This window comes from Sardina pilchardus, chromosome 22 (assembly GCF_963854185.1).
Source record: "Sardina pilchardus chromosome 22, fSarPil1.1, whole genome shotgun sequence".
Classification (NCBI taxonomy): Eukaryota; Metazoa; Chordata; class Actinopteri; order Clupeiformes; family Clupeidae; genus Sardina; species Sardina pilchardus.
The window spans coordinates 2,292,067-2,318,424 of record NC_085015.1 but is presented as its reverse complement, the minus strand read 5'-3'; the positions used below and the strand labels follow the sequence as shown (position 1 = coordinate 2,318,424).

The following is a 26,358-nucleotide window of genomic DNA, read 5'->3' as shown; positions in this document are numbered from 1 at the left end:
CTTCCCTCAACACCATCACATCCGGTGTCGCACCTCCCACAACGTGGGGTGGCCGCCTCGGTCCCTCACACTTATAAAACTCTTTAATGAAAAAAGTTTTAAAAGTCATCGTAGATTGTTAATGCAACAGAAAGCTGAGACGAAGAACGACAGTTGTTCAAGTGATGCCCCGGCTTATATTTTCAGATTACTGATATTTTACAAAGTGTGGAAAAGTACCAGCAAATACAACCCTCACAACAGCTACAAAAACCCATCATAAAATGAAGACCCCTTCAAATGATTTTGCAGCTGAGTTTTATTTAATGAAGTTAACCATACAGTAAACATATAAACATATACAGTAATTAAGTAAACCATTCCATTGGTTCCAATACTGTAATGTTTTAAGCCTTATTGAACTCAATAAAACTAGAAAAAATGTTACATTACATTTGGCGGATGTATTTTAACCAAAGCGACTTCCAATTATTTGAAATTGTCTACAACAAATGTGACATTTAAGAAACCTGATTGTTGATTATTTGATTAGCAATTAGAGCAACATGAAGGACAGGCCTAAATAATATTAATTATTATTTATTATTATGAATTATTATGAATCATTATTAACAAATTATTATTATGTATATCAATTGTATTTGTATCTATGCCTCTCTCATTTAATTTTATTTCATCATCATCATGACCGCTGCATAGTGCTAACCTGGCACTAGACATTTTTATGGAAAATAGTGTAAGTGTTTGGTCCCCAGGGTTGCCAAATGAAATGACCTTCCTTTCCTTTTGCTGTTTTGCCGAATGCTGCCCCCTGCTGTCCACACCAAGTCTTGTGCAGTGCTCACACCAGATTAGAAATACAATATGTACAAAACACAGCTCTCATGGAGCAAAGTCACAAAATTACAAATTAAAATGAAAATATATATATTTTTAAACATCATTCAGGAGATCATCCGCCCAACTCTTCCAGCAGGGCAGGGCATTGCTTATTAAGGATTCTGATGAACACACTCTTCCCTTTATGCCCACAAGACTCCAGGACATTAAACACACACGCTGATGTTTGCATGACATTCTCAAAGTTCAAAGTAAAAACAGTATTAACATCCTCCTGTAGGATTTGCTATGGTCCGGGGGATGATGTAGCCAGCTCTGTCACCAGAGCAGGACGTAGCTCATGGAGGATTTTGAAGAATGTCTTCCTCCCTTCAGCACCACAAGACCTCAGGACATCAAACACTCGTCTCATCTTCTCCTGGTCAGTTGGTGCCACTCTGATGTTTTCATAATCCTCTCCATTGATCAGTTTGTTTGACATCATCTTATCCGCTAGCTGGATGACATTTGTCACCTTCTCAATGAGACCTGCCCTGTGGTTGGATAGGAATTCTTCAGCATTGTACGGGCCATCACTGCCCTGTTGGGGTTTGTACCAAAAGCACTCAGAACTCGAGATATATGCTTGCCAGACTTTCCGTATGTCTACAGAGCTGAGGAGTTCCATCTTAAAGTTCACAGCCTCACTTATGCGCACTTCAAAGAAGTTGGGAGCAATCTCGGAGCACTCTCTGAGATCTAGCTCTTCTGGAGTCGGTTCTCCTATAATACCACAGTCGGCTTTTAGGGCGTAGTACTCATTCATCTGAAGAGGTCTCCCAGGCCGGGACTTGGCAAGTCTCTGGCCTTTGAATCGTTCCTCCTGGATCTCTATTAGCTGACTAAGCTCTGGACTCAGTGGTGAGAGGTACAAGCGGAACGTGAGGGGTGCGGTACTGCTCAGATAGACCTGAACATCTGCATGGACCTCAACCAGCTTCTCCCTCTCTTCCTCCTTCCCAGTGAACAAATGAGATATGAGAGAATAGAAAAGCCCAAGAAGAGAAAAGGAGGGCTTCACCAGCTTGGCATGGAAGCGACTCAGCTCACACTTCTCTATCAACACTCCACTGTCCTGCTTATGCAGAACCTCCACAGCATCCTTCAGGGAAGACGGGCTACCTCCCAAACAGAGGAAATGTGGCAGGTGGATCTCCTCCAGCTCTCCTGAGATGAGCTTGATGTCCATTGAAGGACCAGCTGGTCTGTACTGCATGTGGGGCAGCTCGTCAGCCAAGAGATGCCAGTCCATGAAGCGGTACTGCAGGGTGACTGGACCAGCACACGTCCAGCGCAGACCAGACTCTGGGCACTCGTAGCTCCCTGCAGGAGAGCTCAGGCTGTAGGTGGAGACACTCTTCTCTGTGGAGACTTCAGGCTTCACCAGGACCCAGTGGCTGGAGTCTGGAACTTCAGCACAGGATTCACAGCTCCTCTGTGGGGCATCAATGTGGTGATCCTTCCTTTAACACACACACACACACACACACACACACACACACACAAGGTGTCAAGGTGTTTGACAAATGTGAAAATTAAAAAAAATCTGGAGTTATTTAAGGATAATTGAGGCTAGATTCACCAGATATTCCTCCTTCCATTCACTCTCTCTCACACACACACACACACACACAGGAAAGTAAACGGCTATGTTACTATGCTTGGAAAGCATGGCTTGTCACAGGAAAATGTGCATGCATTTCGGGGTCAGAAAGCCTATATCGTTATATAAAACCATCTGGACATACACACAGACTACACAATAATAGCGATTTGTACTGTAGCCGTTTAGTTTTTAAGTTGCACAATGCACAACCTTTAGTAAATATGAAGCTTGCGTCCTCCCAGCAAGCACATAACATTCCACTTAATTTAAGTAACCTAGCCTATGGCTTTCCTGTGGTTAGTTTTTCCAGTAACCTTCTAATAACGTTAGAGAACATTATCTCCATATAGTAACATTTGTAGAAAATCATGCTGTGGTTATGTGCTTGTGGTTGATGGGAATTGTGTCAACATGGCAGGTGGGTGCCGCACGTGTCAATAATGAACATCTTTGACGCGCAGAAATTTGCGAGGAGCAACGCAGCTTTCCTCATGAACCCATCCTATTTTATAGTCGACATAAATATGTGTAAACATTAGAACAGTTGTTTCCAACAGGTGCTCTGATAGGCCTACTATTAAAAACACTCAATACTGTATAAGCACACAATGATTTAGCCTATTTGTTTCCACTAATGACGTCCAAAACCGTTGTTCTCGATAAGGCTGTCAGCTTTGACAACTCCCACAGTGTTTTCATTTGTGAAATGCGGTCATTCAAACATGCACAGAATGACAACAGTTACTGAGAAATCAGTAGGCCTAGTTATCATCACTAGTTTCACCTGTCAACCTAACATTAACGCATCCCTGTTGGAATAGTACAGTAGGCTTTAACAATAGCCAGCCTACTATTCCAACAGGGATGCGTTAATGTTAGGTTGACAGGTGAAGTCAAGAGGCAAGGCAAGTTGCAGCTCACATTTTCAATCCAATTGCAGCTTTTGTACATATCTTGTAAATAAAACTGCAATGTGGAATTACAGAGTTAGTGACTCTTGTTTCAGTTGTGTATTCAGGTTAAGTTGTAGCCACGTGGCTTGCTATATAACTGTGCAGCTTGTAGCCGCATAGCTCACTATATAACTCTGCAGCTTAGCTAAATTATGCTAATGTTAACTTGAAGCCATTTTGATAGCCTTCCCAACCAGGGGTGATTAAAAAAATAAAACAGCAAGGCACATTAATATAATATACTATAACAAGAGAATGTAATTCCATGGAAATTACGAGTGCATGAAAATGCAAAAATGTACGGATAAATCATGTAGATATGGTTACAAAGGTGTTGCTAGGGTAGACATGGTGGTTTCATAGTTTTTGAAAGTTGATAGTGCGAAGATAGACAGTTGAAAATTAAATATGGATAGCTTAAAAGCTGTTGATAAAAAGATAATTTAATAACTCTAGCAGGCTACCAAACAGTGACCGCCAAAGTGAGCTGGTTAAATGCAGTTCTAGCCAAGCCAGCTGCCATGTCTCAGAACCCTAACGTACTGTAGGCTATACTGTTTGGTCTGTCATAGAACAATATAGCACCTTAATAATATCAATGTATGGCCCCAGCTGTGGGGCAACTGGCTGGGGCACTTGCACCGTACGCCGGCGACCCGAGTTCGATTCCCGCCCCATAGTCCTTTCCAGATCCCACCCTCTCTCTCCCACTCACTTCCTGTCTCTCTTCACTCACTGTCAGACATAAAAAGCCCAAAATATCAATTTATCAGAGCTACCCCAATTCACAGCACTCAGCAACTGCCACTGTTGCACCACTGTCCTAGCCTGGCACGCCCTCCCAGTGACGCAACGCCTTCAGGCTTTTGCTGCTGGTCTGGTCAACTGCTCATTGAGAAGGATTTCTGAGTTCCCGAAATCTGCGGAACTGCCCCCTTTGGTCGAGAACCAATCAACTTTGAGCAGCTCCAACGGCTCTGGGTAGAGGCGTGTTCAAGGCAGCGGAAAGAGTGTTGTTATTGGTTTAAACTCGGCAAACAGCTTTCTGACATCTACCAGTAGCAAACCGAGGCACTTAAAGGAGGCGGGTCAACCAGCGCTGGCAAGAAACCGTGTTAGAACAGGCTGTTGGTCAGACTAAAGTCTCGCAGAGCCTTTGAAAGTCGATGGTAATCAGGCTACCACTGTCCACCAGACTCACGTGTGAGTGTCCAGAGAGAGCAGCTGTGCATGTGTGTGTGAGAGAGTTATGTGCACCTCTCTCCACCAGACTCACGTGTGTGTGTCCAGAGAGAGCAGCTGTGCTCCTGGGTCTTGCTGGACTTTGCCTCTGAGGTGCAGCTCTGCAGCATCTGAGTGGGAGCTGCTAGCCGAGGCTGCTGCTGCTGGACTCTCCTTCAGGAAGATACGACCATTCACTCTAGAAGAGAAAGGATTACTAATATTAACACTAAAGAAAGGATTACTGCCATTAAAACATTAGTTTCTCCAGTTTGAGACTAAGCTCTCTCTATTTTTACAAGCCTCTGCTCTCGAGAAATCCCAAGAAAACAGTGGATAGTTTTCATCAAAATCCCTGTTTTTTTTCTAGAAATGGAGATACAGTATAGTGTCTTTCAACACACACACACACATTCACAGAAAAAGATCTGTTGTTGAGTGTTAACACTCACATTAGTTTCTCCAGTTTGCAGTGGGAATCCTTGAGGAGCTCTGAGAGATGCTGAACTCCTGCATCATGAAGCTTATTGTGACTCAGGTCCAGCTCCTTCAAACTGCAGGAGTTTGATCTGGCAGCTGACGCTATCATAGCACAGCTCTTCTCTGTGAGGGAACAACCATCCAGCCTGGAGAAACATAACACATGATGACATATCAGATTATTACATTCACAAATTGTATCTCTGACTATACAACACAACACAACACAACACACGCAGGCACGCCCGCCTGCCCACCCGCCCTAAGGCTTCGGGCTTGTAACCAAACAGTTCGATCCCCAACCAGTAGGAAAAATGTGAGCAGGGGGAGTGGTTGAGCATTGCTCTCCCATACCCACATCCACGGCTTAAGTGCCATTGACCAATGCGTTCTGAATGCCTTTTAAAAAATCTGATACTGCATGGCACAGTCCACCTAACCTTGATCACAGAATCCATAGTTTACCCACCTCTTATTTCACCACTACATCCCTGAGCATGAGAATACATTACGCATCAAAGAAGAAAAAAGACCACACTTTGCATACGAACGTGTTCATTGCACGGATGCGTTTCGGCTTGGCGCCTTCCTCAGTGTGCTCAAATGAATACATGTTACAACCTCACTTTTATTCCCAAACCCTCACATACACCCACACAATCAACCAATGATGATGCAGTGTCCTCCCATACAATACCATAATTCAATTAAAATAGTCCATTGCTTCTTAGTTCCAACACATGTTATAAATAGAATCACATCGTGGATATGTGGGAAAAACATTTTCACTTTCATCTGTAAAACAGCATGTTTGCGTGATGTTTGTTTAAAATGTCTGTTTGCTTGTTGGGTTTGAGACACCCTTCCCCAATTATTCACTGCATGTTTGTTGTACAGTTTTAAGGAATTAGTTTTAAGGGGAAATGTTTTCCAAATAGCCTACCCTGCTACATACGTATTTCGTTGTCTTAGATTTTGCTATCGAGTATTGTACAAGATACAGACAGCACAATAACTTTCAAAAAAGACCAGAAGATATACGCTATTATAGGCTATTTTGTTATTTTGCTATTTTGTAGGTCTATCCAATGAGTGCAGAATTATGAATTAGGTATGTTTCCATAGGTCCACACAAAAGTGATTGGGGTGTTTGTGTTTGTAGTCGGCCTATGTGCTCTATCAGTCATTATATTTGTGCGTTGGGTGTTGCGCACCCGCTCAAGACAACCCTGCAGTAATGCATGGTCATATCAGAGGCACTTATATATGAAGAGACACTGCACTGGAAAAATCGCCCATTGAAATGCATGGGGTAACTTCGTAACGCAAAGATGGCGGGCGCTTACAGCGGTTTGCACATGTCCCGCCTCTTCCAGTGCCGTTGCTACAATCATTTTGCCGATCCTTGGCGGTCACGCTTTTTGAAAACTACTTTGTGAAGAAATGTGCATGCACAGTCCAAGATTAAGAAAAATACCTTTTAAGCGTTAATTTGATACAAAACCACCAAACCTTTTCAGCGATTTTAGTCTGATTTTCATCGTGATTTCAAACATGTGATTTGTATGTCCCTTGAACCTCGGAACATGGACATCCAGCTCTCTCCCCATTCATTTAGATAGGGCCCTGGTCTTGTTCCGATCACAGTCGCTGCCCAACCCCAATATTGCTTGCCGAGTGACGTGACTTGCCTTAAAAGGACTTTGGTCATATACCCTGTCTGAAAATCTTTGGCATATCTCTCCTGCTTGTCTTTCAAAAGCCTCTTCGCTGTCACAGATGCAGCGCACCCTTAGTGATTGACTCTACGGTAGACTACATAAGAGACGCAAGTTCTTGCTGCATTACGAATACATGAACCTTCAACACCGTACGATGCACACATGCTCCGAACCGAACAAGTGACCGGCTTTTCATCATCATTCAATTAACAATCACACACACACACACACGCACACACACATATCTCTGAGCACCCCACTCACTCATCACTGGATACTCCCCCCACACACAGATCTGTTGTTGAGTGTTCAGACTCACACTAGTTTCTCCAGTTTGCAGTGGGGATTCTTGAGGAGCTCTGAGAGATGCTGAACTCCTGCATCATGAAGCTCATTGTTACTCAGGTACAGCTCCTTCAAACTGCAGGAGTTTGATCTGGCAGCTGACGCTATCGCAGCACAGCTCTTCTCTGTGAGGGAACAATACTGCAGCCTAGAGAATCATAACACATGATGACATATCTGATCATTACACTCACATACTGTACCTCCAACTAGACAACACACACACACACAGTTTTTCATCATCATTCACTTACCACAGGCAGCCACTGACAAATAAACATACACACACCTTACCTCGACAATTGAAGAGTGTGTGACACACACACACACACACACACACACACACACACACACACACACACACACACACACACACACACACACACACACACACACACACACACACACACACACACACACACACACACACACACACACACACACACACACACACACACACACATCTTTGAGCTTTGAGTACCCCACTCACTAATCACTGGATACTCCCCCCACACACAGATCTGTTGTTGTGTGTTCAGACTCACTCTAGTTTCTCCAGTTTGCAGTGGGGATTCTTGAGGAGCTCTGAGAGATGCTGAACTCCTGCATCATGAAGCTCATTGCCCCACAGATTCAGCTCCTTCAAACTGCAGGAGTTTGATCTGGCAGCTGACGCTATCACAGCACAGCTCTTCTCTGTGAGGGAACACTTCTTCAACCTGGAGAAACATGATGACATATATACAGTTGCCGAGAAGTGCAAAACAAATTTACATTTGCATGTGCATTTTTACAATGTCCAAGCACAAAATGATTTGTTTTAAAACAAAATTACAAAAATCTGACGCTAAGGGTAGGTACAATACACAGGAAGTAGCCTACTTCTCGCATGTTTCGCACTTTTCCAAAGTGTGTCCTTAATGATGGCGTAAGGGGATTCCTTCAGATGGTCAAACGATACGGGTGCAGCTCAGCATCTGATGGTTGTGTGAGTATTCCCAAAATTGTTTCATGCTAGTACTTTACTTAAGAACTTGCAACACAAAGTTCAAGTCTGATGGACTTTTTGCATAGTGTTCCTTGGGGAGTAGCCTAACAAGCCTATTGTTTTCTGCGGGACAGTCCGGCCTCTTTCAATTTGATTATTTCCACACCATGCAACCATCATATTGTAGCATCGAGGCCATTGTGTGTGTGTGTTTAAGAGATGCTTGAATCTCCCTGTCCCTCCTGTGTCATGGAATGTGTTAATCAATTCTGATGTGTTGTGAGGAGGGGGGGGGGGGGGGTGAATGATTTAACTTAATTGATCAGTTTGTTGGTTTGAGTGGACAGCTCCTACAGCTCGTGCCTAGCCTGTACCTGATATACTGTAGGAATTAAATCCACCGGTTTGAACAAATTCACAGTCTCCCGTCTCAAACAGTAACTTCATCGTCTGCGCTACAATATCACATACCTTCATATGAGCGTACTTGATTCTAATAATAAAAACAGTTATTAATGAAGTTTTCTCCTTTCTGTTTTAGACATGGTCGAGTAAGCTACTTCCTGTGTATTATACTTACAGTGGGCTACCATTTCCATCCGATTCTGCTGCTTGTAAATTTGTATCGAAACTGGCAAAAGTGTAGCCCTTGGTAAAAGTGTCCACAGGGTTGTACATTTGTTTTAGATTTTAATTTTTTTTATGACATATCATTTTGAGCTTGGACTTAAAAATGCACATGCAAATGTAAATTCATATGCACTTCTCGGCCACCATACATATCTGTGACCCTGTAAAGCGGAACCAGTCGTTTCGGTAAAATGTTCTAAATTAAGTTATTGTGTTCACGTGAACGGCCATAAACTAAGCTTTCCAACGATATGTATATTGAGGGTATTATACAAACTATCGCTAAGATAACCGCATCCAAAGTTGACATGGTTCTCCTGTCACGATATGCCAGAAGAGGAGAAATCACCTTTTTTAGCGGCGCGTGCACAACGGGAATGACAGCAAATGTGTTGAATCTTCGCCGGGTTTAACAGTCAAAACGTATGTTTTTCCGTGAAATGCGTTCATGATATGAAACTGTAGACTGTATACAGTCAAATTATGCGAAAACGTGAAATTCAACATTTTAACCCGGAAGTTCGTTATTGTTGATTTTCTCAAAATAACGTTGTGCGCAAAACGACTGATTTCGCTTTGAATGGTCACATCTGCAGTGTTGGGAAAGTTCACTTTCTACATGAACTAGTTCAGTTCATCGTTCACAAATTTTAAAATTAACTAGTTCAGTTCATAGTTCATAATTCCAAATTATGAACGACGTTCACAGCTCCAAAACTAGTTCAGTTCATTTTTTCAATATGTTGCGACCTATAGGCCTACTCTTCAAAATTGCTGCCACAGCCAGCAAATATTTCATTAGTTTAACATGAAATAGCCATTTCAGACAGGTTTTACGCACATTCTGCTATAATTGCTTGCCGCATTTCTGACGGTGGTGGAAATTCAGACATGAAGCATGCGAAATGTATACGGTCTCCGTTTGTTCACATGTAAAGTAGAATTTCCATCAATTGGGCTTTGGTTCGCTGGGCAGAAATGCGGCCGCGCTCAGAAGAGTGTTGTTTTTACACCAGGAGGAGGATACCTTGCTGCATTAGCTGCAGCGTGAGAGATGGAACTGTTCACTGACATAGACACGTAATACTTCACTTGATCATCAAGTGCGATTTTTTCCGCGATTGCATGCATAGGCCTAGCAGCTGTGGTGGCAACATTACGAAAACATAGGTCGACAGCAGGAAACATTTTGGAAGTATACGGAAATATGAATTCAGACATAAAATCTGGCATATAGGCAAAGCACACGCAATGGTTGGGCAACAGTTTAGAACTATTAACGGTGTGTTTTTTGCCTGAACCTAACGAAATTAAAAAAGAGTGAACGTGACGTTCACAGACACCAGAATGAACGCGTTCACAGTGTCGTTCATCAGGCAGAAATACAGTTCGTTCAGTTCACGTTCACCAAAATTATGAACGAGTTCATGAACTTTCGTTCAATGAACGCGTTCAGGCACAACACTGCACATCTGATTATTACACTCACATACTGTACACTATACAACACACAATCTGCATCTCATCATCATTTATTCCTCACAGGGAGCTCCCCCGAACGAACACACACACACACACACACACACAATCACAGAGTTCAACACCCACACACAGATCTGTTGATGAGTGTTCAGACTCACTCTAGTTTCTCCAGTTTGCAGCGGGGATTCTTGAGGAGCTTTGAGAGATGCTGAACTCCTGCATCACGAAGCTTATTCTTACTCAGGCCCAGCTTCTTCAAACTGCAGGAGTTTGATCTGGCAGCTGACGCTATCACAGCACAGCTATTCTTTGTGAGGGAACAATGCTTCAGCCTGAAGAAACATAACACAAGCCATTTATTAGTTTCTGGGTCTTCTGCAAATTCCAAGCAGGAGGGTAAGATAATCTTCTGTGGTTCTTTCACTGTCTTTTCTGTAGCGGTAGACTACGTTACCCACAAGTCTATGCTCGGATGTATGCATTAAGTTTCGGTTTCACTAGTAAAGCAGTTAACGTGATATTACAGTACTTCAGCGTCCAGTCTCATCATTCTACATTTTCCAAGACTTAGGGTTGCTGGGCTTTATACTGCAGGACGGTATTAGAACGCCACTTTTAAATCCAAGCAAGATTAGTGTACAACCTGTCTTCAGAACCTCAGGAGCCAAATGCCTTTGAGCTTGAGCCAATCTTGTCGAGACCTGGGTGCATTAAAATACTTCTAAATCATAATATTAAAACATCATAATAAATTCCCTGCGGAAGCAACTTCCAAGGGGAATTCTAATTAACGACATAAAAGTAGCAGTATTAGGTTATATCCACCGGAGAGGGAAGTCTCTCAGCTTTTCTCGACAGTAGGTCCCTGCCGCCTTCAACGATTATTGTAGGTTTAACTACCCGCAGCAAAGAGCAAGACAGAGAAACGCCTGACGTTGTACAGGTTCCGGGTGTTACCTGCAGGGAGCAACACAGTTCAGACTCACACTAGTGTCTCCAGTTTGCTGTGGGGATTCTTGAGGAGCTCTGAGAGATGCTGAACTCCACCATAAAACATATTGCCACTCAGGTACAGCTCCTTCAAACGACAGGAGTTTGATCTGGCAGCTGACGCTATCGCAGCCCAGCTCTTCTCTGTGAGGGAACAACCATTCAGCCTGGAGAAATATAACACATGATGACATATCTGATTATTACACTCAGCATTTCAGTAAACTGGAATTAATAAATAAACCCCAGTTGATACAGTGTTAGTATACCTTTAGTATCATGTACTGTTTTTACACCCCTCTACTGCAAAACCTAATGTAGGCTATGCACTGAAAATGCACTTTTATTTTGATAAGGGTCCTAGAGTTCTGAGTAGAACGTTTCAAAGAAAGTTTTCAGCCGTTTCGTAACTTTTATGAATTGTGAGTAAAAGTGTCAAATAAACTTCCAAAGCAAAGGGTTCAGGTTCTACTTTGATGAGCCCAAACCATTTGTACAATCATGATCTAACCCCAAAAAACAAAAAAACAGGCATGACATGTAGTCTAGTCTCCTCTTCCAATATCAGTGTGTGACCTCACAAATGCTCTTCTGGAAGAATGATCGAAAATCCCATGAACACATTCCTAAACCTTGTGGAAAGCCAGATTACATTTAAGTTGCCGTACGTCATTACCAAACGTTAGTGATTGAACGCCAATGATTTGAAACTTCAGACAAGCGTCCACCAACCAGGAAATAAACGTTTGCCAATGGATCAGTATTTGCATCTGCGCAAAAAAAGTGTGACCAATGTCAAAGTGCGACCAATGTTTACATTTTCATTTGGCTATGGTGACCATGGATGCATTCAGAGTAGCAGTCGCAAAATGTAGAGTAGCAGTCACAAAATGTTGATGCCAACCCTTTTTTGCATTTGCAAATACAGTTAAAATGAAACAGAGGAAGTGATTCGTTGGTGTGATTTTCGGGGTTCTGATTGGCTAACGTGGGCTCGAGCTTCTTGTTTCACTGCTACCTATAGGTTTGGCATGCTCTTGACGGCATATACAGTACACGGGTTAGTGTCAACAAAACCTTTTCTGAAAACTGTGTGCACAATGTTTTATTTTTTATCCATCCATAACTTTTTGAGTTATCTTGCTAACAGACAAACAGACACACAAACATATACTGTACTAGTGACAAACTATACTACATACATCCAAACTATACATGAATACTAGTTCATTTTCAATCAAGTCTTGAGGAGGAAGATCCTCCATGCAGTAGTTTTCAATTCACGGTAGGGGTCGCTTTCACTAAGTTGACTGATTTCAGTAACATTGTGTTTGACAAGCAATTAGTTCTATGTTGTTTGAAAGGATAATATGCAGGTTTGGCTATTTCATTGTCGTTTTTGCTCGCAAATTTCTCTGCAGAGCTTCCTCTACAGCTTTAGTTTGTATATTTTACAACACTCCTCAATTGGTCAGTCTGCCTTTTCATGAGCATGACCTCGAGGCTGGAGACTTTCTGTTGGTCAGCACCAGTGCTGCGAGCAGGTTGTCGCAAAAACGAGTAAAAATATATTAGTGCGAGTTTGAAATAATAAATACTCGCACATGTGCGAGTACTGATTTCAACCCTTTCATTCGCATTTTGCTCCTAAAATGAATCCACACCAAGTGGATCAAAGTATAGTACAATTTTCGCGCATCTGTATAGAGTTGACAACTCTTACGCACCTGGCTAGACACTCACGCTTTCAGCATCAACCTCGCGCTCTCACACACACGCAAGAAATGTCACTCCAAATCCATTCTTCTTTTTCTTCAATCTGTTCGTTATCAGTTGGTGACTATGTAGCAATTACCGGTGAAACGGTAAACCATGATAAAACTGTTGACTATAACAATTACCGTGTTCATTTCAAATTATTATTATCACGGTTGATAGGCTTAACACGGTGTGGAAACCGTGGTTAATTCCTCCCAGCTTCACCCGAGCCTGCATTTGACATAGGCCTGGTAGACTTCTATGAAACAAAAAAAACCCCCTACTGATTCTGTTGTCTAAATGATGTATTTAACCACGATTCGGTGTAGGCTACATCTGCTTTTAAGGCGGAACATTTTCATCGCAAATGTGCGCTGTATAGCCACTCTGCGTCTTTTTATGGCTACGTTCACATTAAATCCATTCCACTAACGTTATCAGGAGAATATCGTAACGTTTTTGAGCACTGGTTGTCACTCATTGAATATAACAGAATATAGGCTACCAAACTCCAAGACAAGTCATGGCAGAGTAAGTTTAGCACCCAGCCAATTAAACATGACCAAGGACAAAGTGAAAGGACAACTCACAATGCCATGCCACGGTAGGCTACCTAAATCATATAAGTTAACATTGCTGGACACTCATCTTTTCTATTACACCGGGAATATTTGTCTTTACCGTTGTTAGTACTTCTTAAAGTGACAGGCACTCAATTAGACCTACACACCACCCCTGTAATATCATTAAAGACAAGTGTAATCAATATGAAGTATTCAAATTACTTTGAATTTTACGCTATAAGTAATTATGCAGATCCTATAATGCTATGAATTGTTAACAAAATGTGTACAAATTCTGAATTCAAAATATGAAATAGAAACCAGACAAGCCATTTTCTGTGTGTATGAAGGGTTTGAGCAGAGACTAGGATTGCCACTGCTGTGAATGATCTGTATCCTGCTTAAGGCAATAAGGTTTTCAATGAAATTTCATAGTGCTCCTAAATTTTTTTCTGTGCTCCTACATGTTTTCATTTAGGAGCACCTATGCTCCTAGTGAAAAAGCTAAGCGTACAGCCCTGGTCAGCACAGACAGTTCCTGGTAGCACAAACTTGCATGCGTGTTTTTTCCGCTCAGAGGGGGAAGCGAGACAGCCGTCGTTCAACCCCGAAATAAGTCAAATAACCATTCCAATGACTCCGGAGTTTATTAAAAAGCTATAAAAACTTGCATAGTTCACCTTTAATTAGGGAGTTGGTTAAATGTGTGTATACAGTGGGGATTTGATTTTTTGTTATTTGATACCATGCTAAAGATGCTTAAAAAGAGAAACATGAAATCATCATTTGGCAATTGATCTTAATGCCTTAATTAAAAAATGAGCAAAAATCAAACCGCTAAGGACACCAATTTTCTTTGTTATTGAAGAATGTATCGTAAATAAATACATGTTCTTACTAAATGCTCGGGGGAAGGAAGTATTTGACCCCTATGTTAAATTCCCATAGAAGCAGGAGGATTTTTTTTTAATGTTTTCATTTTTAAAGACAAGCTATTTCATGGATATTATGCATCCTGATAAAGTTCCCTTGGCCGTTGGAATTAAAATAGCCCCACATCATCACGTACCCTTCACCATAGCTAGAGATTGGCATGGTGCTTTTTCCAGTAGGCCTATTAGCCTGTTTGATGCTCTTTGAGCTCAATGCAAATCAAACAGGCTAATAGGCCTACTGGAAAAAGAAAACTGGTGTCCTTAGCGGTTTGATTTTTACTCATCTTTTGAATTAAGGCATTAAGATCAATTGTCAAATGATGATTTTATATCTCTCTTTTTAGGCAACATTAGCATGGTATCAAATACATTTTCTTCCCACTGCATTTTATTATCCTAATGTCCCTGAAAAGTGTAGGGAGGACTAAAGGTCTGATGTACACTCACACACACACACACACACACATCTTTGAGCACCCCACTCACTCATCACTGGATACTCCCCCCCCCCACACACACACAGATCTGTTGTTGAGTGTTCAGACTCACACTAGTTTCTCCAGTTTGCAGTGAGGATTCTTGAGGAGCTCTGAGAGATGCTGAACTCCTGCATCATGAAGCTCATTGTCACTCAGGTTCAGCTCCTTCAAACTGCAGGAGTTTGATCTGGCAGCTGATGCTATCGCAGCACAGCTCTTCTCTGTGAGGGAACAACCATCCAGCCTGGAGAAACATAACACATAATGACTGCAGTTTTCATTGCAGATATTGGCTGTTGCATAGTTTTTCATATTTTTAATAGCCCACATTTCACAAAATGCTGTGCAAATAAAGGCCTTGATTTGTGATCAACTAATGTTGTTGCGCTGCATTGCCCTTACGAGTTGCCAACTGACGATACACACTGGAAATGTGCGTACGTCAGACATGAAGCTTGCGTGGAGGACCGCACATGCTCACGTTCAAGTCAGTCTTCGTACGTCCGGACGTGGACGTCAGCGTGAGAGTTAGTGTACGCAGTATTTTTGTGCGTACGCAGGCTTTGTACATGAGGCCCCTGCTCTTCTTTAGTCCTAATGATTAGGTCTACCTAGTCTGTATTGTGTCAGCTCCAGTTTCTCAGATTGTCCCGGTTGCTTGTACTGATTATTTGGACGTGACCCTTGCCTACCTCTAGACTACTCTTTGCTCTGGTTTGTCAGCTCTTGGCTTTCTTCAGTTTTGTGGCCAAGGGCCTGCATTTCTTCTTTTGTTTTTCACCGTATGATGGGACATTCTCTGTTGGATTTGTTTTTTTTGACTACTTCTGTTGAATTAAAATGTTTGAACTGATGATATAAAGCAATATACTGTTAAAATTATAAAACCATAATAAACATGAATATTATCACAACAGGTGAGATGCTGCCTCATATGTTCATTAAGAAAAGGAACACATAAATGCATGACTTCTGATAGTAATTTCCAGTTACTGACACTATTGTAAAATGTACATCAAACATCACAAAACTAAGTCTAATTTAAAACTCAACTCATTACTAGATTGCCATTTTGGATGACAGGATATTGTCGTTATGGTAGTGTCATGATTTTGTGATGTAAAATGTGAGCCTCCAACATGGTTTAGTTCTTGTGCCATGGGCCTGTGAACTTTGACGAAATAAAGAGGCTGAACAAAATCGACCCCTGACGTCCAGTTTTTGATCACAAATCATGCCATTAGTGTGGACTGGCCATGCCTGACCACCCATTTCTGATCACCAAAATACAGTAGGGCCCTCTTTTACTTACTTGGCTGAGATGGATGCTGTGACCACTGGCACCAGCCTCTGCAGAACTTCATCTGGACTGAGGAGCTCAGTCTGATCGGTCTCTGGTGTCTTTATGTACTTCTGCAGGTCAAACTTTTTCAGCTGCTCCTTTGGAATCTTAAACTCAAATCTCCTAGTCTTCCATTCTCCGGGTAAGAGTGTGTCTACAGACAGAGTTCCTGAGCTCCTGTCAATCACCTCCACTACAGCATGACGATTCAGCTCATTCAGACAGTAGAACAAGTTGATCATTCTGTCTGAATTTCTTTGATCTCTGATCTTCTGTTTGATATACTGGACTGTTTGCTCTGAGCTCTGTGGTTGACGTCTCGTCTGTGGCAGAAGGCGCATTAAGAGATTCTGATTGGACTCCAGTGAGAGCCCCAAAAGGAAGCGGAGGAAAAGGTCCAGGTGTCCATTCTTACTCTGTAAGGCCAGGTCTACTGCAGTCTTGTGTAGCTCATGCAGTGTTGCAGATGTGAACAGAGGAAAGAGCTGGAAGATCTGATGTTGGTCAGACATGCTTCTTTCTTTGTTTATGAAGCAGAGGAACACATGCAAAGCTGCAAGAAACTCTTGAATGCTCAGATGCACAAAGCTGAACACCTTCCCCTGGTACAGCCCAGACTCCTCTCTGAAGATCTGAGTACACACTCCTGCACACACTGATGCTTCTGTGACATCAATGCCACATTCTCTCAGGTCCTCCTCATAGAAGATCAGATTGCCCTTCTCCAGCTGTTGGAAAGCCAGTTGCCCCAGTTTGAAAATTATCTCTTCATCTGTCTCTTTTCTTTCTGTGTATTTTTCTTTTCTGATATGATTCTGAATGATCAGGAAGTGAGTGTACATTTGAGTGAGAGTTCTTGGCATTTCTACTTTTTCTGATTCAAATGATGTTCTCTCTACTACTGTGGCTGAAATCCAGCAGAAGACTGGAATGTGGCACATGATGTAAAGGCTCCTGGATGCCTTCAGGTGTGTTATGGTTCTGAGGGCCAGTTTATCATCACTGATTCTCTTCCTTAAGTACTCCTCTTTCTGTGGGTCATTGAATCCCCTTATTTCTGTCACCTGGTCCACACACTCAGGAGGGATCTGACTGGCTGCTGCTGGTCGGGTGGTGATCCAGAGGAGAGCAGAGGGGAGCAAATCTCTCTTGATGAGGTTTGTCAGCAGCACGTCCACTGAGACTGGCTCTGTCTCATCACAACATCTCTGGTTGGACGAGAAATTTAGAGGAAGTCGACACTCATCCAGACCATCAAAGATGAACATGACTCTGTGCGTTGAACTGGTGAATATTTTTGAATCTTTTATCTCTGGGAAAAAGTGCTGAAGAAGGTCCACCAGACTGAGTTTCTTGTCCTTCATCAGGTTCAGCTCTCGGAAAGGAAGAGGAAATATGAAGAGGACATCCTGATTGTTTCTTCCTTCAGTCCAGTCCATTATGAACTTCTGCACAGAGACTGTTTTCCCAATGCCAGCCACTCCCTTTGTTAGCACTGTTCTGACAGGTTTGAGTTGTCTGTGATCAGACACTTCAGATTCAGAATCAAATTTTTCAGATAACTCATCAGACTGATCATTGTCCAATAAGGGTTTAAAAATGTCACTACATTTGATTGGTCTGCTTAGTGCTGCTTCTCTCCAAGACGCTCTCTCTATCTGTCTGACCTCGTGATTACCATTAACCCCTCCTCCTCCCTCTGTGATGTAGAGATCTGTGTAGATCTCTTGAAGGAGTCTGGACTCTCCCTGATTAGGTACTCCCTCATCCAGATGCTGAAACTTGCTCCTCAGTGTGGATCTGAATTTGTCATGGACCTCTGCTTCCTCTGCTGTCCAACTGAATCAATGAAAGAATCACAAATTTAGCACCTTTAACTCCCTGGGGTCTAAAATAGCCACCTTGAATCTTCAAGTTTCCAAATATATGTTTTAAAATATGTGTGTGCATGCATGTGTGTAGTGTACAGACACTTATTGAATTCATTTATTGTATGGTCCCCCATGAACCATATTACACAAAACATAATTTGTGACCAAAAACTGAAAAAAATATTACGCCAATGTTGTTGCTGCATAGCCCTCAAAAACTGGGTAATTACGCCCCTGGGTATCTTATTTTTTAAAAAAGACATTATTTGATGATGGTGGAGGCTATTGTCCAATATCTATAGCAATAAACGTGGTATTAAATGGTTCCTAAAGTGTTTATGAGAGTACATATTGTGAATGTGGATAATGATTTTTGAGTGAAGAAACGTTTTGCCCTCCATAGTGACTGACCTGTCGGAGTCAGATGAAGACACGCCCACTTTGGAGGCTCTGCTCCTCTTCTTCCCATCTGGATCAGAGTCCATCACGTCTGGAAACACACACACACACTGAAAGTTGATACAGTGTTGGTATCTAGCTAGTCGAAACATTAGAGTGTTGAGGTGAAGTCTGTGATTCCAAACCAGATACACTTTTGTCATTCAGTGTAGGAGCCATTTTTAACCTTTTCATTTAAATTATGAATTAATTGCAATAATGTATGCTTTATGTCCTATTCTGGAGAATCTGTGCCCTCTACAGGTCAAAAGGCCATTAAATAGGAAGGTGACCTGGTGGAGGTGTGGCTGACTGGGAGCACACAGCTTTTTGACCTTGATGTTTGCCTGCTACCTGCTGGATTAACTTTGTGCTCTTGCTTAAAGATTTAACAATTTAACAAATATCCAGTCTGCCTTATACCTTACCAGTTAAATGTTTTTGGTTACAATAAAATACCATCTATTTTTCAACTACTCCTTTGGATAACTTTTTTCTGATTTTCTGGAACAAACACAAGATTCCCCCATCAAACACCATTGTGACAAAGAAAGAAACTCAGGACAAAATAGTCACTACATTCAGTATGCAGTTGACAGAACATCGATGTAGCTGGAATAGCACAACTGTCAATAGTTTGCTTGTGTGAACTTTTTCCGGAGTTGAAACAAGCTATTGGTGAACTCACCCTGTCGGTTTTGCTATGTGTGTGTGTGTGTGTGCAGGTCAGTTTTTCTTTGTTACTTTAGATACATTTTTGCATTTAGCCTGTTTAATATCTTATGGAGAGAGGAGTTGAGATGGGCTACTGGCAAACTCACCGTCTGTCTGTCTGGCTGTGCGTGTGTGCAGAATAAAATGTCGGCAGTGTCCCATGCTCATTTTGGGTCATCTTTATTAAAGGCGTTTTATAAAAGTGATGTTATGCGGATTCTAAGCTGAAACATTCTTTTTTTGTCACATATACACCAAACATCACCTCACCATCCGCTAGCTGCCTGTGCGCTATAATACACTGTAAAAAATGCAGTCTCTGTGGACAGCCCAGCCTCCAAAAACAGCAACAAAACAACCTGGGCCACAAAAACGTAACAATCTGTTCCAGCCATTCACTGAGGAGATGCCTGTTTAGGAGTTTCAACTTCACCGGAGGGAGGGGGGAAGGAGTAGTGAGATATCTCAATATTTTTTTTTTCTGTATGGGAGCTCCCCAACATCTCAAGAGCAATGCTGGCATGAAAGCTAGCAGCCTGGGCTTTTTGCTCGATCGTTAGCAAACTCTACTCTCCATCCGAGGGGTTCGAGTCAGGGTGTGTGCAGGTAAGCGCACAGGTTCAACACAATGCAGGTTACATTATAATCAATGCATATTTTCAATCAATTTATCAATTAGTTTCCACAAAATTCAACATGCTATGTACCGCTATGTACATTCTACAGTCATAAATCGCTTTGGATTAAAAACCTTCATTCAGGCTAAAGTGGAGATAGGGGGGTTAAAATAGCCTACTGTAGACCTACCTGTATGGTGGCGGAGGTGAACAGGGAATTGAGCTGCAGAATTTCTAGTGTGCAGTTCGAACCACTTGGGAATAGAGTGGTTTGAACTGTCCTATTATGCGATTGGTTCCGAGGCTGTCACATGGTTCGTGGGTGTTGTTTCAGATCAACAATCATCAAATCCCCATTATCATAGTGAAGTGAATGGTGAAAAAAAAAGCGTCAAATATCATATTATTAAAATATGCCCAACTGTCCCTTTATATATTGACAAACATTGATAGCAGAATCAGCTGACGTTGGTCTGAAACATGGCACTGATCCATGATTTGAATGGTCTGAGTTCTCTCTATCTACAACAGCTCTTTGCGCTAACAGTGTCATCACCTGTATCATGAATTCAGTGCAGGTACAGAAAGATAGGAAAGCTCCGCACCGCTTAATGTAGGTCTAAGCTACAAGCAGCAAGGATCATAACGCACCCCAAATCAACACAGCCATAACATGCTCATTCAACTTTATAGGTTACTGAATCCAATCTAAAGACCCGCCTGCTCATACAACCGTGCTACATAATCATGCTACATAATCATGCTACACAATCATGTTACATGCAGGGATGTCCAAACTTTTTGGCTCAAGGGCCACATTGGGTCTTGAAAATTGGCCGGCGGGCCAGATCTATGATAAACTAATGCATGCGTGGCGGGTCGCAGTTGGCCCGCGGGCTGTAGTTTGGACACCCCTGTGCTACATAAACTATGCTACATAAGCTATGCTACATAATCTACATAATCATGCTACATACTGTAAGCTATGCCATGCTACATAATCATGCTACGTCTTCATGCTACATAAACAATGCTATATACACTATGCTACATAATCATGCTACATAAGCTATGCTACATAATCATGCCCACTTACCTCATTCACCTGCAGGAGAATTACATCCCTGCCTGCCCAGTCACTGTGACCCTCCTCAGTAAGTCTACTCAAACACCATACATAAACCTCAACACCAGACTGCCCATAAGCCCTGTGAGTGTGTGTGTGTGTGTGCCAATTTGGAACAAAGTTCAGGGCAATTCTATTAGTCCCAGTCCCTCCCTGGACTTTAGCCTAGCCTACTACACGCCCATAAGCCTACTACACGCCCACACGACGACGACGACGACGAGGCTGGGCTGCTGTATGGCACTATTCTGCTGCAGCGCCTCGTCACACAGTCACTGGAATGTAATGACATGACTGAACTTGTTGTGATTCCACTTCTGTTAGTAGGTGTAGCTGTAGGAGATTCCACTTCTGTTAGTAGGGGTGTAGGTGTAGGAGATTCCACTTCTGTTAGTAGGGGTGTACGTGTAGGAGATTCCACTTCTGTTAGTAGGGGTGTAGCTGTAAGGAGATTCCACTTCTGTTAGTAGGGGGGTAGCTGTAGGAGATTCCACTTCTGTTAGTAGGGGGGTAGCTGTAGGAGATTCCACTTCTGTTAGTAGGGGTGTAGGTGTAGATCCATTTCTGTTAGTAGGGGTGTAGCTGTAAGGAGATCCACTTCTGTTAGTAGGGGTGTAGCTGTAAGGAGATCCACTTCTGTTAGTAGGGGTGTAGCTGTAAGGAGATCCACTTCTGTTAGTAGGGGTGTAGGTGTAAGGAGCGAGCAGGTGTACTGGGAAGTGAGAAGGCTGTCCATGGGAAAGGGGGATGGTTGTTTTGTTTGGTTGTAGTATTGTGAAGAGAAGCTTCTGTAGTCAATATGCAGAAGTAATTAAAGACAGTTAAGCTGAAAAAAAACCCACTTCATCCTCTGTCTCATTAATTAAAGGTGGAAACTAATCTATTGTTGGACTGAGATAAGATAGGATTTCAGAGTTAGGAAGTCTCTGGAATGAGACCTAAATAGTTTGAAGTTACTTTAACCCGCGAAATTAGCCTAGAAATCTAGACGCCCCTAGCGGCAGCCAATGTAATTTGGCTGGCGGGGCAGTCTAGGCACGATCCATAGAGCTTAGGAGCTGAGAGCTGGAAAATCAAGCGATCCAACCACAGCGTGTATAAAGTCGGTGGGCGGGCTTAACATAATGGTGAGTGACATGCGACCAGAAGTTGTGACGGTAACGCATCCTGCTATTTGAAAACAAGCAGATGATTCGTTTAGCGTTATCCTATTGCGGAGATGTAATTTGAAAGACAACTGTTTATCCCACCCCTCCGAATGAGCCCTGACTACGGTGAGTTCCCAGACCCTACTGTACATCTTGATGTGTGCCTGGCTCGTCAGGCTACCCCGAGATAGCAATAACAGCAATAACACAGTACACCAATCCTGCCGAACCCACTGAACTTTATAGCTCATCTGGCGCTGTGCTGAAGTCCGCCGACACCTCAAGGCCCCATCACATTACAGGCGGCATGCGCTGCGCTCACCGCTAGGTTGCTCTTGGTTGAGATAACGTTCTACGATTTTTGTTGCTGTTACCGCTCCTATTTCTATGGTTACTGCTGGGCTCCGCGCAAAAGACCATTCACTTACAGCGCGCCGCGGTCAAAGTTCAACATATTTCAACTTTGGCGCTCTCAACCCATTGAAATGAATGGGTTTCATAGCGCATGCCGCCTGTAATGTGATCGGGCCTTCACTGCTCCGTAGGGAGACTGGTGGGAGTGCCATCAGCTGCTTCTCCACCGCGCACCGAGAGAATGAGCCAATTTCACAGTGTCCAGGTGTCTGGCCTAGTTGATGTTAATGATGCCTTAATTGGCAGGGTAAAACATCTTCCCGTTTCTGTCTTTCCTGTAGACTGAGCTGTTCCAGAGGAAGTTAGTTTACACAGTGGCGACATCTTGTGAAATAGGCTCATAGCGGAGAGCGACAGGTAACTGTTGTCCCGAAGTGTCTCGTTAGGCTCTACCGAAGTGAAAATTACATACCTGCGCATTCTGCACTGTCATAACGCGCTTTAGTTTACCAGGCTAAATAAGAAGATGGGAGCTTACCTGTACGCTGTACGGCGACCGAGGTGCACAGAAGTGAGAAGTCTCCAATGCTGCCGCCTGCATTTCATTTTGCCCCAGGGTTATTGTCAAGTATAACTGGTTTTGCATGGAAAAAATGTGGCACATATCTTTTGCATGACTTATTTTGAGGTTGTGTGCTTTTCTTGCCTATTGTGCCTATTAATCTGGGCTTGGGGCCAGTAAGTGCAGAACGATGTATTTGCCATTTTGCTGACCACCTACGATTGGTCACAAGTGCTGGCCTATTAAGTGCAGAGGCAGTTTCAGCCTAGCATAGATCATTGAATCGGATTAGACCATTAGCTTCTCGCCTGCTAGCTTCATGTTTAAAAGTGACTAAGATTTCTGGTAATTTTCCCATTTAAAACGTGTCTCCTCTCAAGTTAGAAAGTGCAATAAGACCAACTGAAAATGAAACCTGGCGTTTTTCTAGGCTGATTTGACATGGAACTACACTCTCATCTGGCGTAATAATCAAGGCAACTTGCAAACGTACCATAGGCGCAGTGATATCGTACGCAGCATCTGAAAATAGTCCCCATAGACAACAAGCAGTAGTAGTGCGAGTAGTTTGCAAGTTGCCTTGATTATTACGCCAGATGAGAGTGTAGTTCCATGTCAAATCAGCCTAGAAAAACGGCTTATTTTTGTAATAACAGAAAGGGATGTAAACCGCGTGGTGATTTCCTTTATGTTGGGGTAACTTGTGTTGTGCTCCTACTCACACGAGAGCTGGCAGTAAGTGTAATTTGACACTTTGACTGACAGATTAAACACTGAATGACTTGCCTCGATCATTGTTAGCTGACTAATAATTGAGTTGACGGCATCACAACTCCCTCCCACAGCTCTCTGTACTATGCAGATATGAGAGCCGTGAGACTGCAGTGATGTACAGCACTGGCACATCATATGACCTTGAAAGTCCAAATGAGTTACGCTTGTGTGTGCAGTGGCATAAGACTGCCCTCATGTGGCTATTCTTAGTAGCCCACATCAAACACTCCCGGGTGCCTCTCAACTTCTCTCTCCTCGGTCCTCCAGTCTCGTTCCCACTGATCTATAATTAACACTAGATAGACTCCCATTGTTACCGCCCCATCATTCTTTATGTAGATCAGTGAGGACGAGGACCGAGGAAGGAAGGGAGGATGTATAAAAGACGAATGAGAGACACCCTTCAAGTGGGAGTTAAATTGGTCTGTTCGGCACCCTGCCAGCTGCTCATTAACTCATCATTGGCTGCCAGCTGCTCATTAAAGAGGAACTATGCAGGATTGGCGATTTCATTTCTGGTTTCGGTTTTCGTTTTCGCTCGTTTTATGCTTGCATATTTCTCTGCAGAGCTTCCCCGACAGCTTTAGTGTGTATATTTATACATAGGCTATATATAAAGTGGTTCTTCTTGTTCCTTACCCGTCTCAGACTTCCAGACGTGAACAAGGAGTGATCGTCTCCTGCAGAAACTGCAAGGTTGCAATAGTGGATAGGGACACTGGGGGCGGGAGGAAATATTACTGTTTTCGATGAAACTGGTCAGTCAAGCAAAACAACGATTTCTGAGCGATTTTATGACTATGAAAAAGTTGCATAGGGTCTCTTTAACTCATTAGCTGCCAGCCATTCTGAGCGCAGAGCGCCCCCTGCTGCCAAGCGCTGCACAGCGTTTTGACTGGTTTCCCAAATACCCACAGAACAGTGACTTCTATGACTATGTAAACAGGAAAAAAAACGTTTTGTGTTCTTCAGTAATCAGCAGTAGAACATTTGTTGGCTTCATCATCCTGATAAAGTCCCCTTGGCCTTTGGAATTAAAACAGCCCCACATCATCACATATCCTAGATGGGTGAAGTCAAGAGGCAAGGCAAGTTGCAGCCCACACATGAATTTAGAATTCAATTGCAGCTTTTGTACATATCCTGTAAATAATACTGCAATGTGGAGTTACAGAGTTAGTGACTTTTGTTTCAGTTGTATATTCAGGCTAAGTTGTAGCCACATAGCTTGCTATATAACTGTGCAGCTTGGCTAAATTATGCTAATGTTAACTTGAAGCCATTTTGCAAGGCACGTAATATAATATACTATAACAAGAGAATGTAATTCCATGGAAATTACGAGTGCATGAAAATGCAAAAATGTACAGATAAATCATGTAGATCCACTTCTGTTAGTAGAGGTGTAGCTCTAAGGAGATCCCCTTCTGTTAGAAGGGGTGTAGCTGTAAGGAGCGAGTAGGTGTACTGGGAAGTGAGAAGACTGTCCATGGGAAAGGGGGATGGTTGTTTGTTTGGCTGTAGTATTGTGAAGAGAAGCTTATAGCCAGTTTATTCATCCATTCATCACCACTCATCTCCACACAAGCCAGTAGCCTAACACCACAATATGGCTGGGTGCTGGGAGGAGCTACCTATTTGTCTGACTGTGTAGGCTAGCACAGGATATGGTGGATGGAGGGAGAGGGCACAATCACTAACACAACATCAACACAAATCAAATCTTCAGACATTTAATTGTTGTTTTTGTTCAATCAATATTTTCCAAAATGCACCTTTCTCCCGGAATAATGGGGCAGCAGGGTCTCAAGCCCCCTTTGATGTGTGTGTGTGCGAGCCTGTGATCAAACAGTAATGATCTAAAAACCAGGCACTGATAGAGCAGCACCAGCGAAGAGTTAGACCTGCATCATGTTTTCATGTGAGATCAGTCACGTTTTTATGGAAGCCGTTTCCGCCACTTGAAAAAAAGCACTGCATAATTAACAAAATATTGTGCTCTTTATGAGAAGGTTTTACCTGTGAAGGTGTTTTTTTTCTGGATGACAGGCCCTTTTTGCCTTTTACTCTCGTTCCCTGCAACACACCACTGACATTAATGTGACTTCCCCTTTTCTTGAAGGAACTGTTTGCAGTATGAGCATGGATGAGTTTAATAATTTCCTCTTCTTACCTTGCTGTCTTAATAGTGTGCAGCATGCAACTATCCCTTTCCTTGCAGATCCACACGAGATCCACACGTCTTGGGTAAATGACCAAACTCCCCCCTTAGGTGATTTAGGTGTACTTAAGTTGGTCTGTTTTTGTACTTTGCACTGATGACGCTGATGACAGGCTACTAAAAAGCTACACTTTAACAATGTCAAGCCCATATGTCCTTCT

General features: G+C 42.7%; 1 protein-coding gene across 1 annotated transcript; it reads right to left on the bottom strand.

The window, feature by feature from the left end:
- Positions 1-419: 419 nt before the first annotated feature.
- On the bottom strand, positions 420-21,229 carry LOC134070064 (protein NLRC3-like). Its single transcript, XM_062526271.1, has 10 exons — positions 21,109-21,229; positions 20,203-20,316; positions 18,655-18,733; positions 16,343-18,211; positions 15,101-15,274; positions 11,292-11,462; positions 10,464-10,637; positions 7,751-7,924; positions 4,715-4,858; positions 420-2,342 (listed from the first exon to the last, which is right to left on the bottom strand). The coding sequence occupies exons 3-10, from the start codon at positions 18,726-18,728 to the stop codon at positions 1,127-1,129; spliced, it is 3,996 nt and encodes a 1,331-aa protein (XP_062382255.1). The 5' UTR covers positions 18,729-18,733; positions 20,203-20,316; positions 21,109-21,229; the 3' UTR covers positions 420-1,126.
- Positions 21,230-26,358: the final 5,129 nt, after the last annotated feature.

Excerpts from the sequence above, each read along its gene's own strand:
- LOC134070064 (XM_062526271.1), bottom strand. The coding sequence starts at position 18,728 with ATGGACTCTGATCCAGATGGGAAGAAGAGGAGCAGAGCCTCCAAAGTG. Across the intron at positions 15,275-16,342 it reads ACAGCATCCATCTCAGCCAA|GCTGGATGGTTGTTCCCTCA; the intron begins GTAAGTAAAAGA and ends ATGTTTCTCCAG. Across the intron at positions 4,859-7,750 it reads TGCAAACTGGAGAAACTAGA|AGTGAATGGTCGTATCTTCC; the intron begins GTGAGTCTGAAC and ends TTTCTCTTCTAG.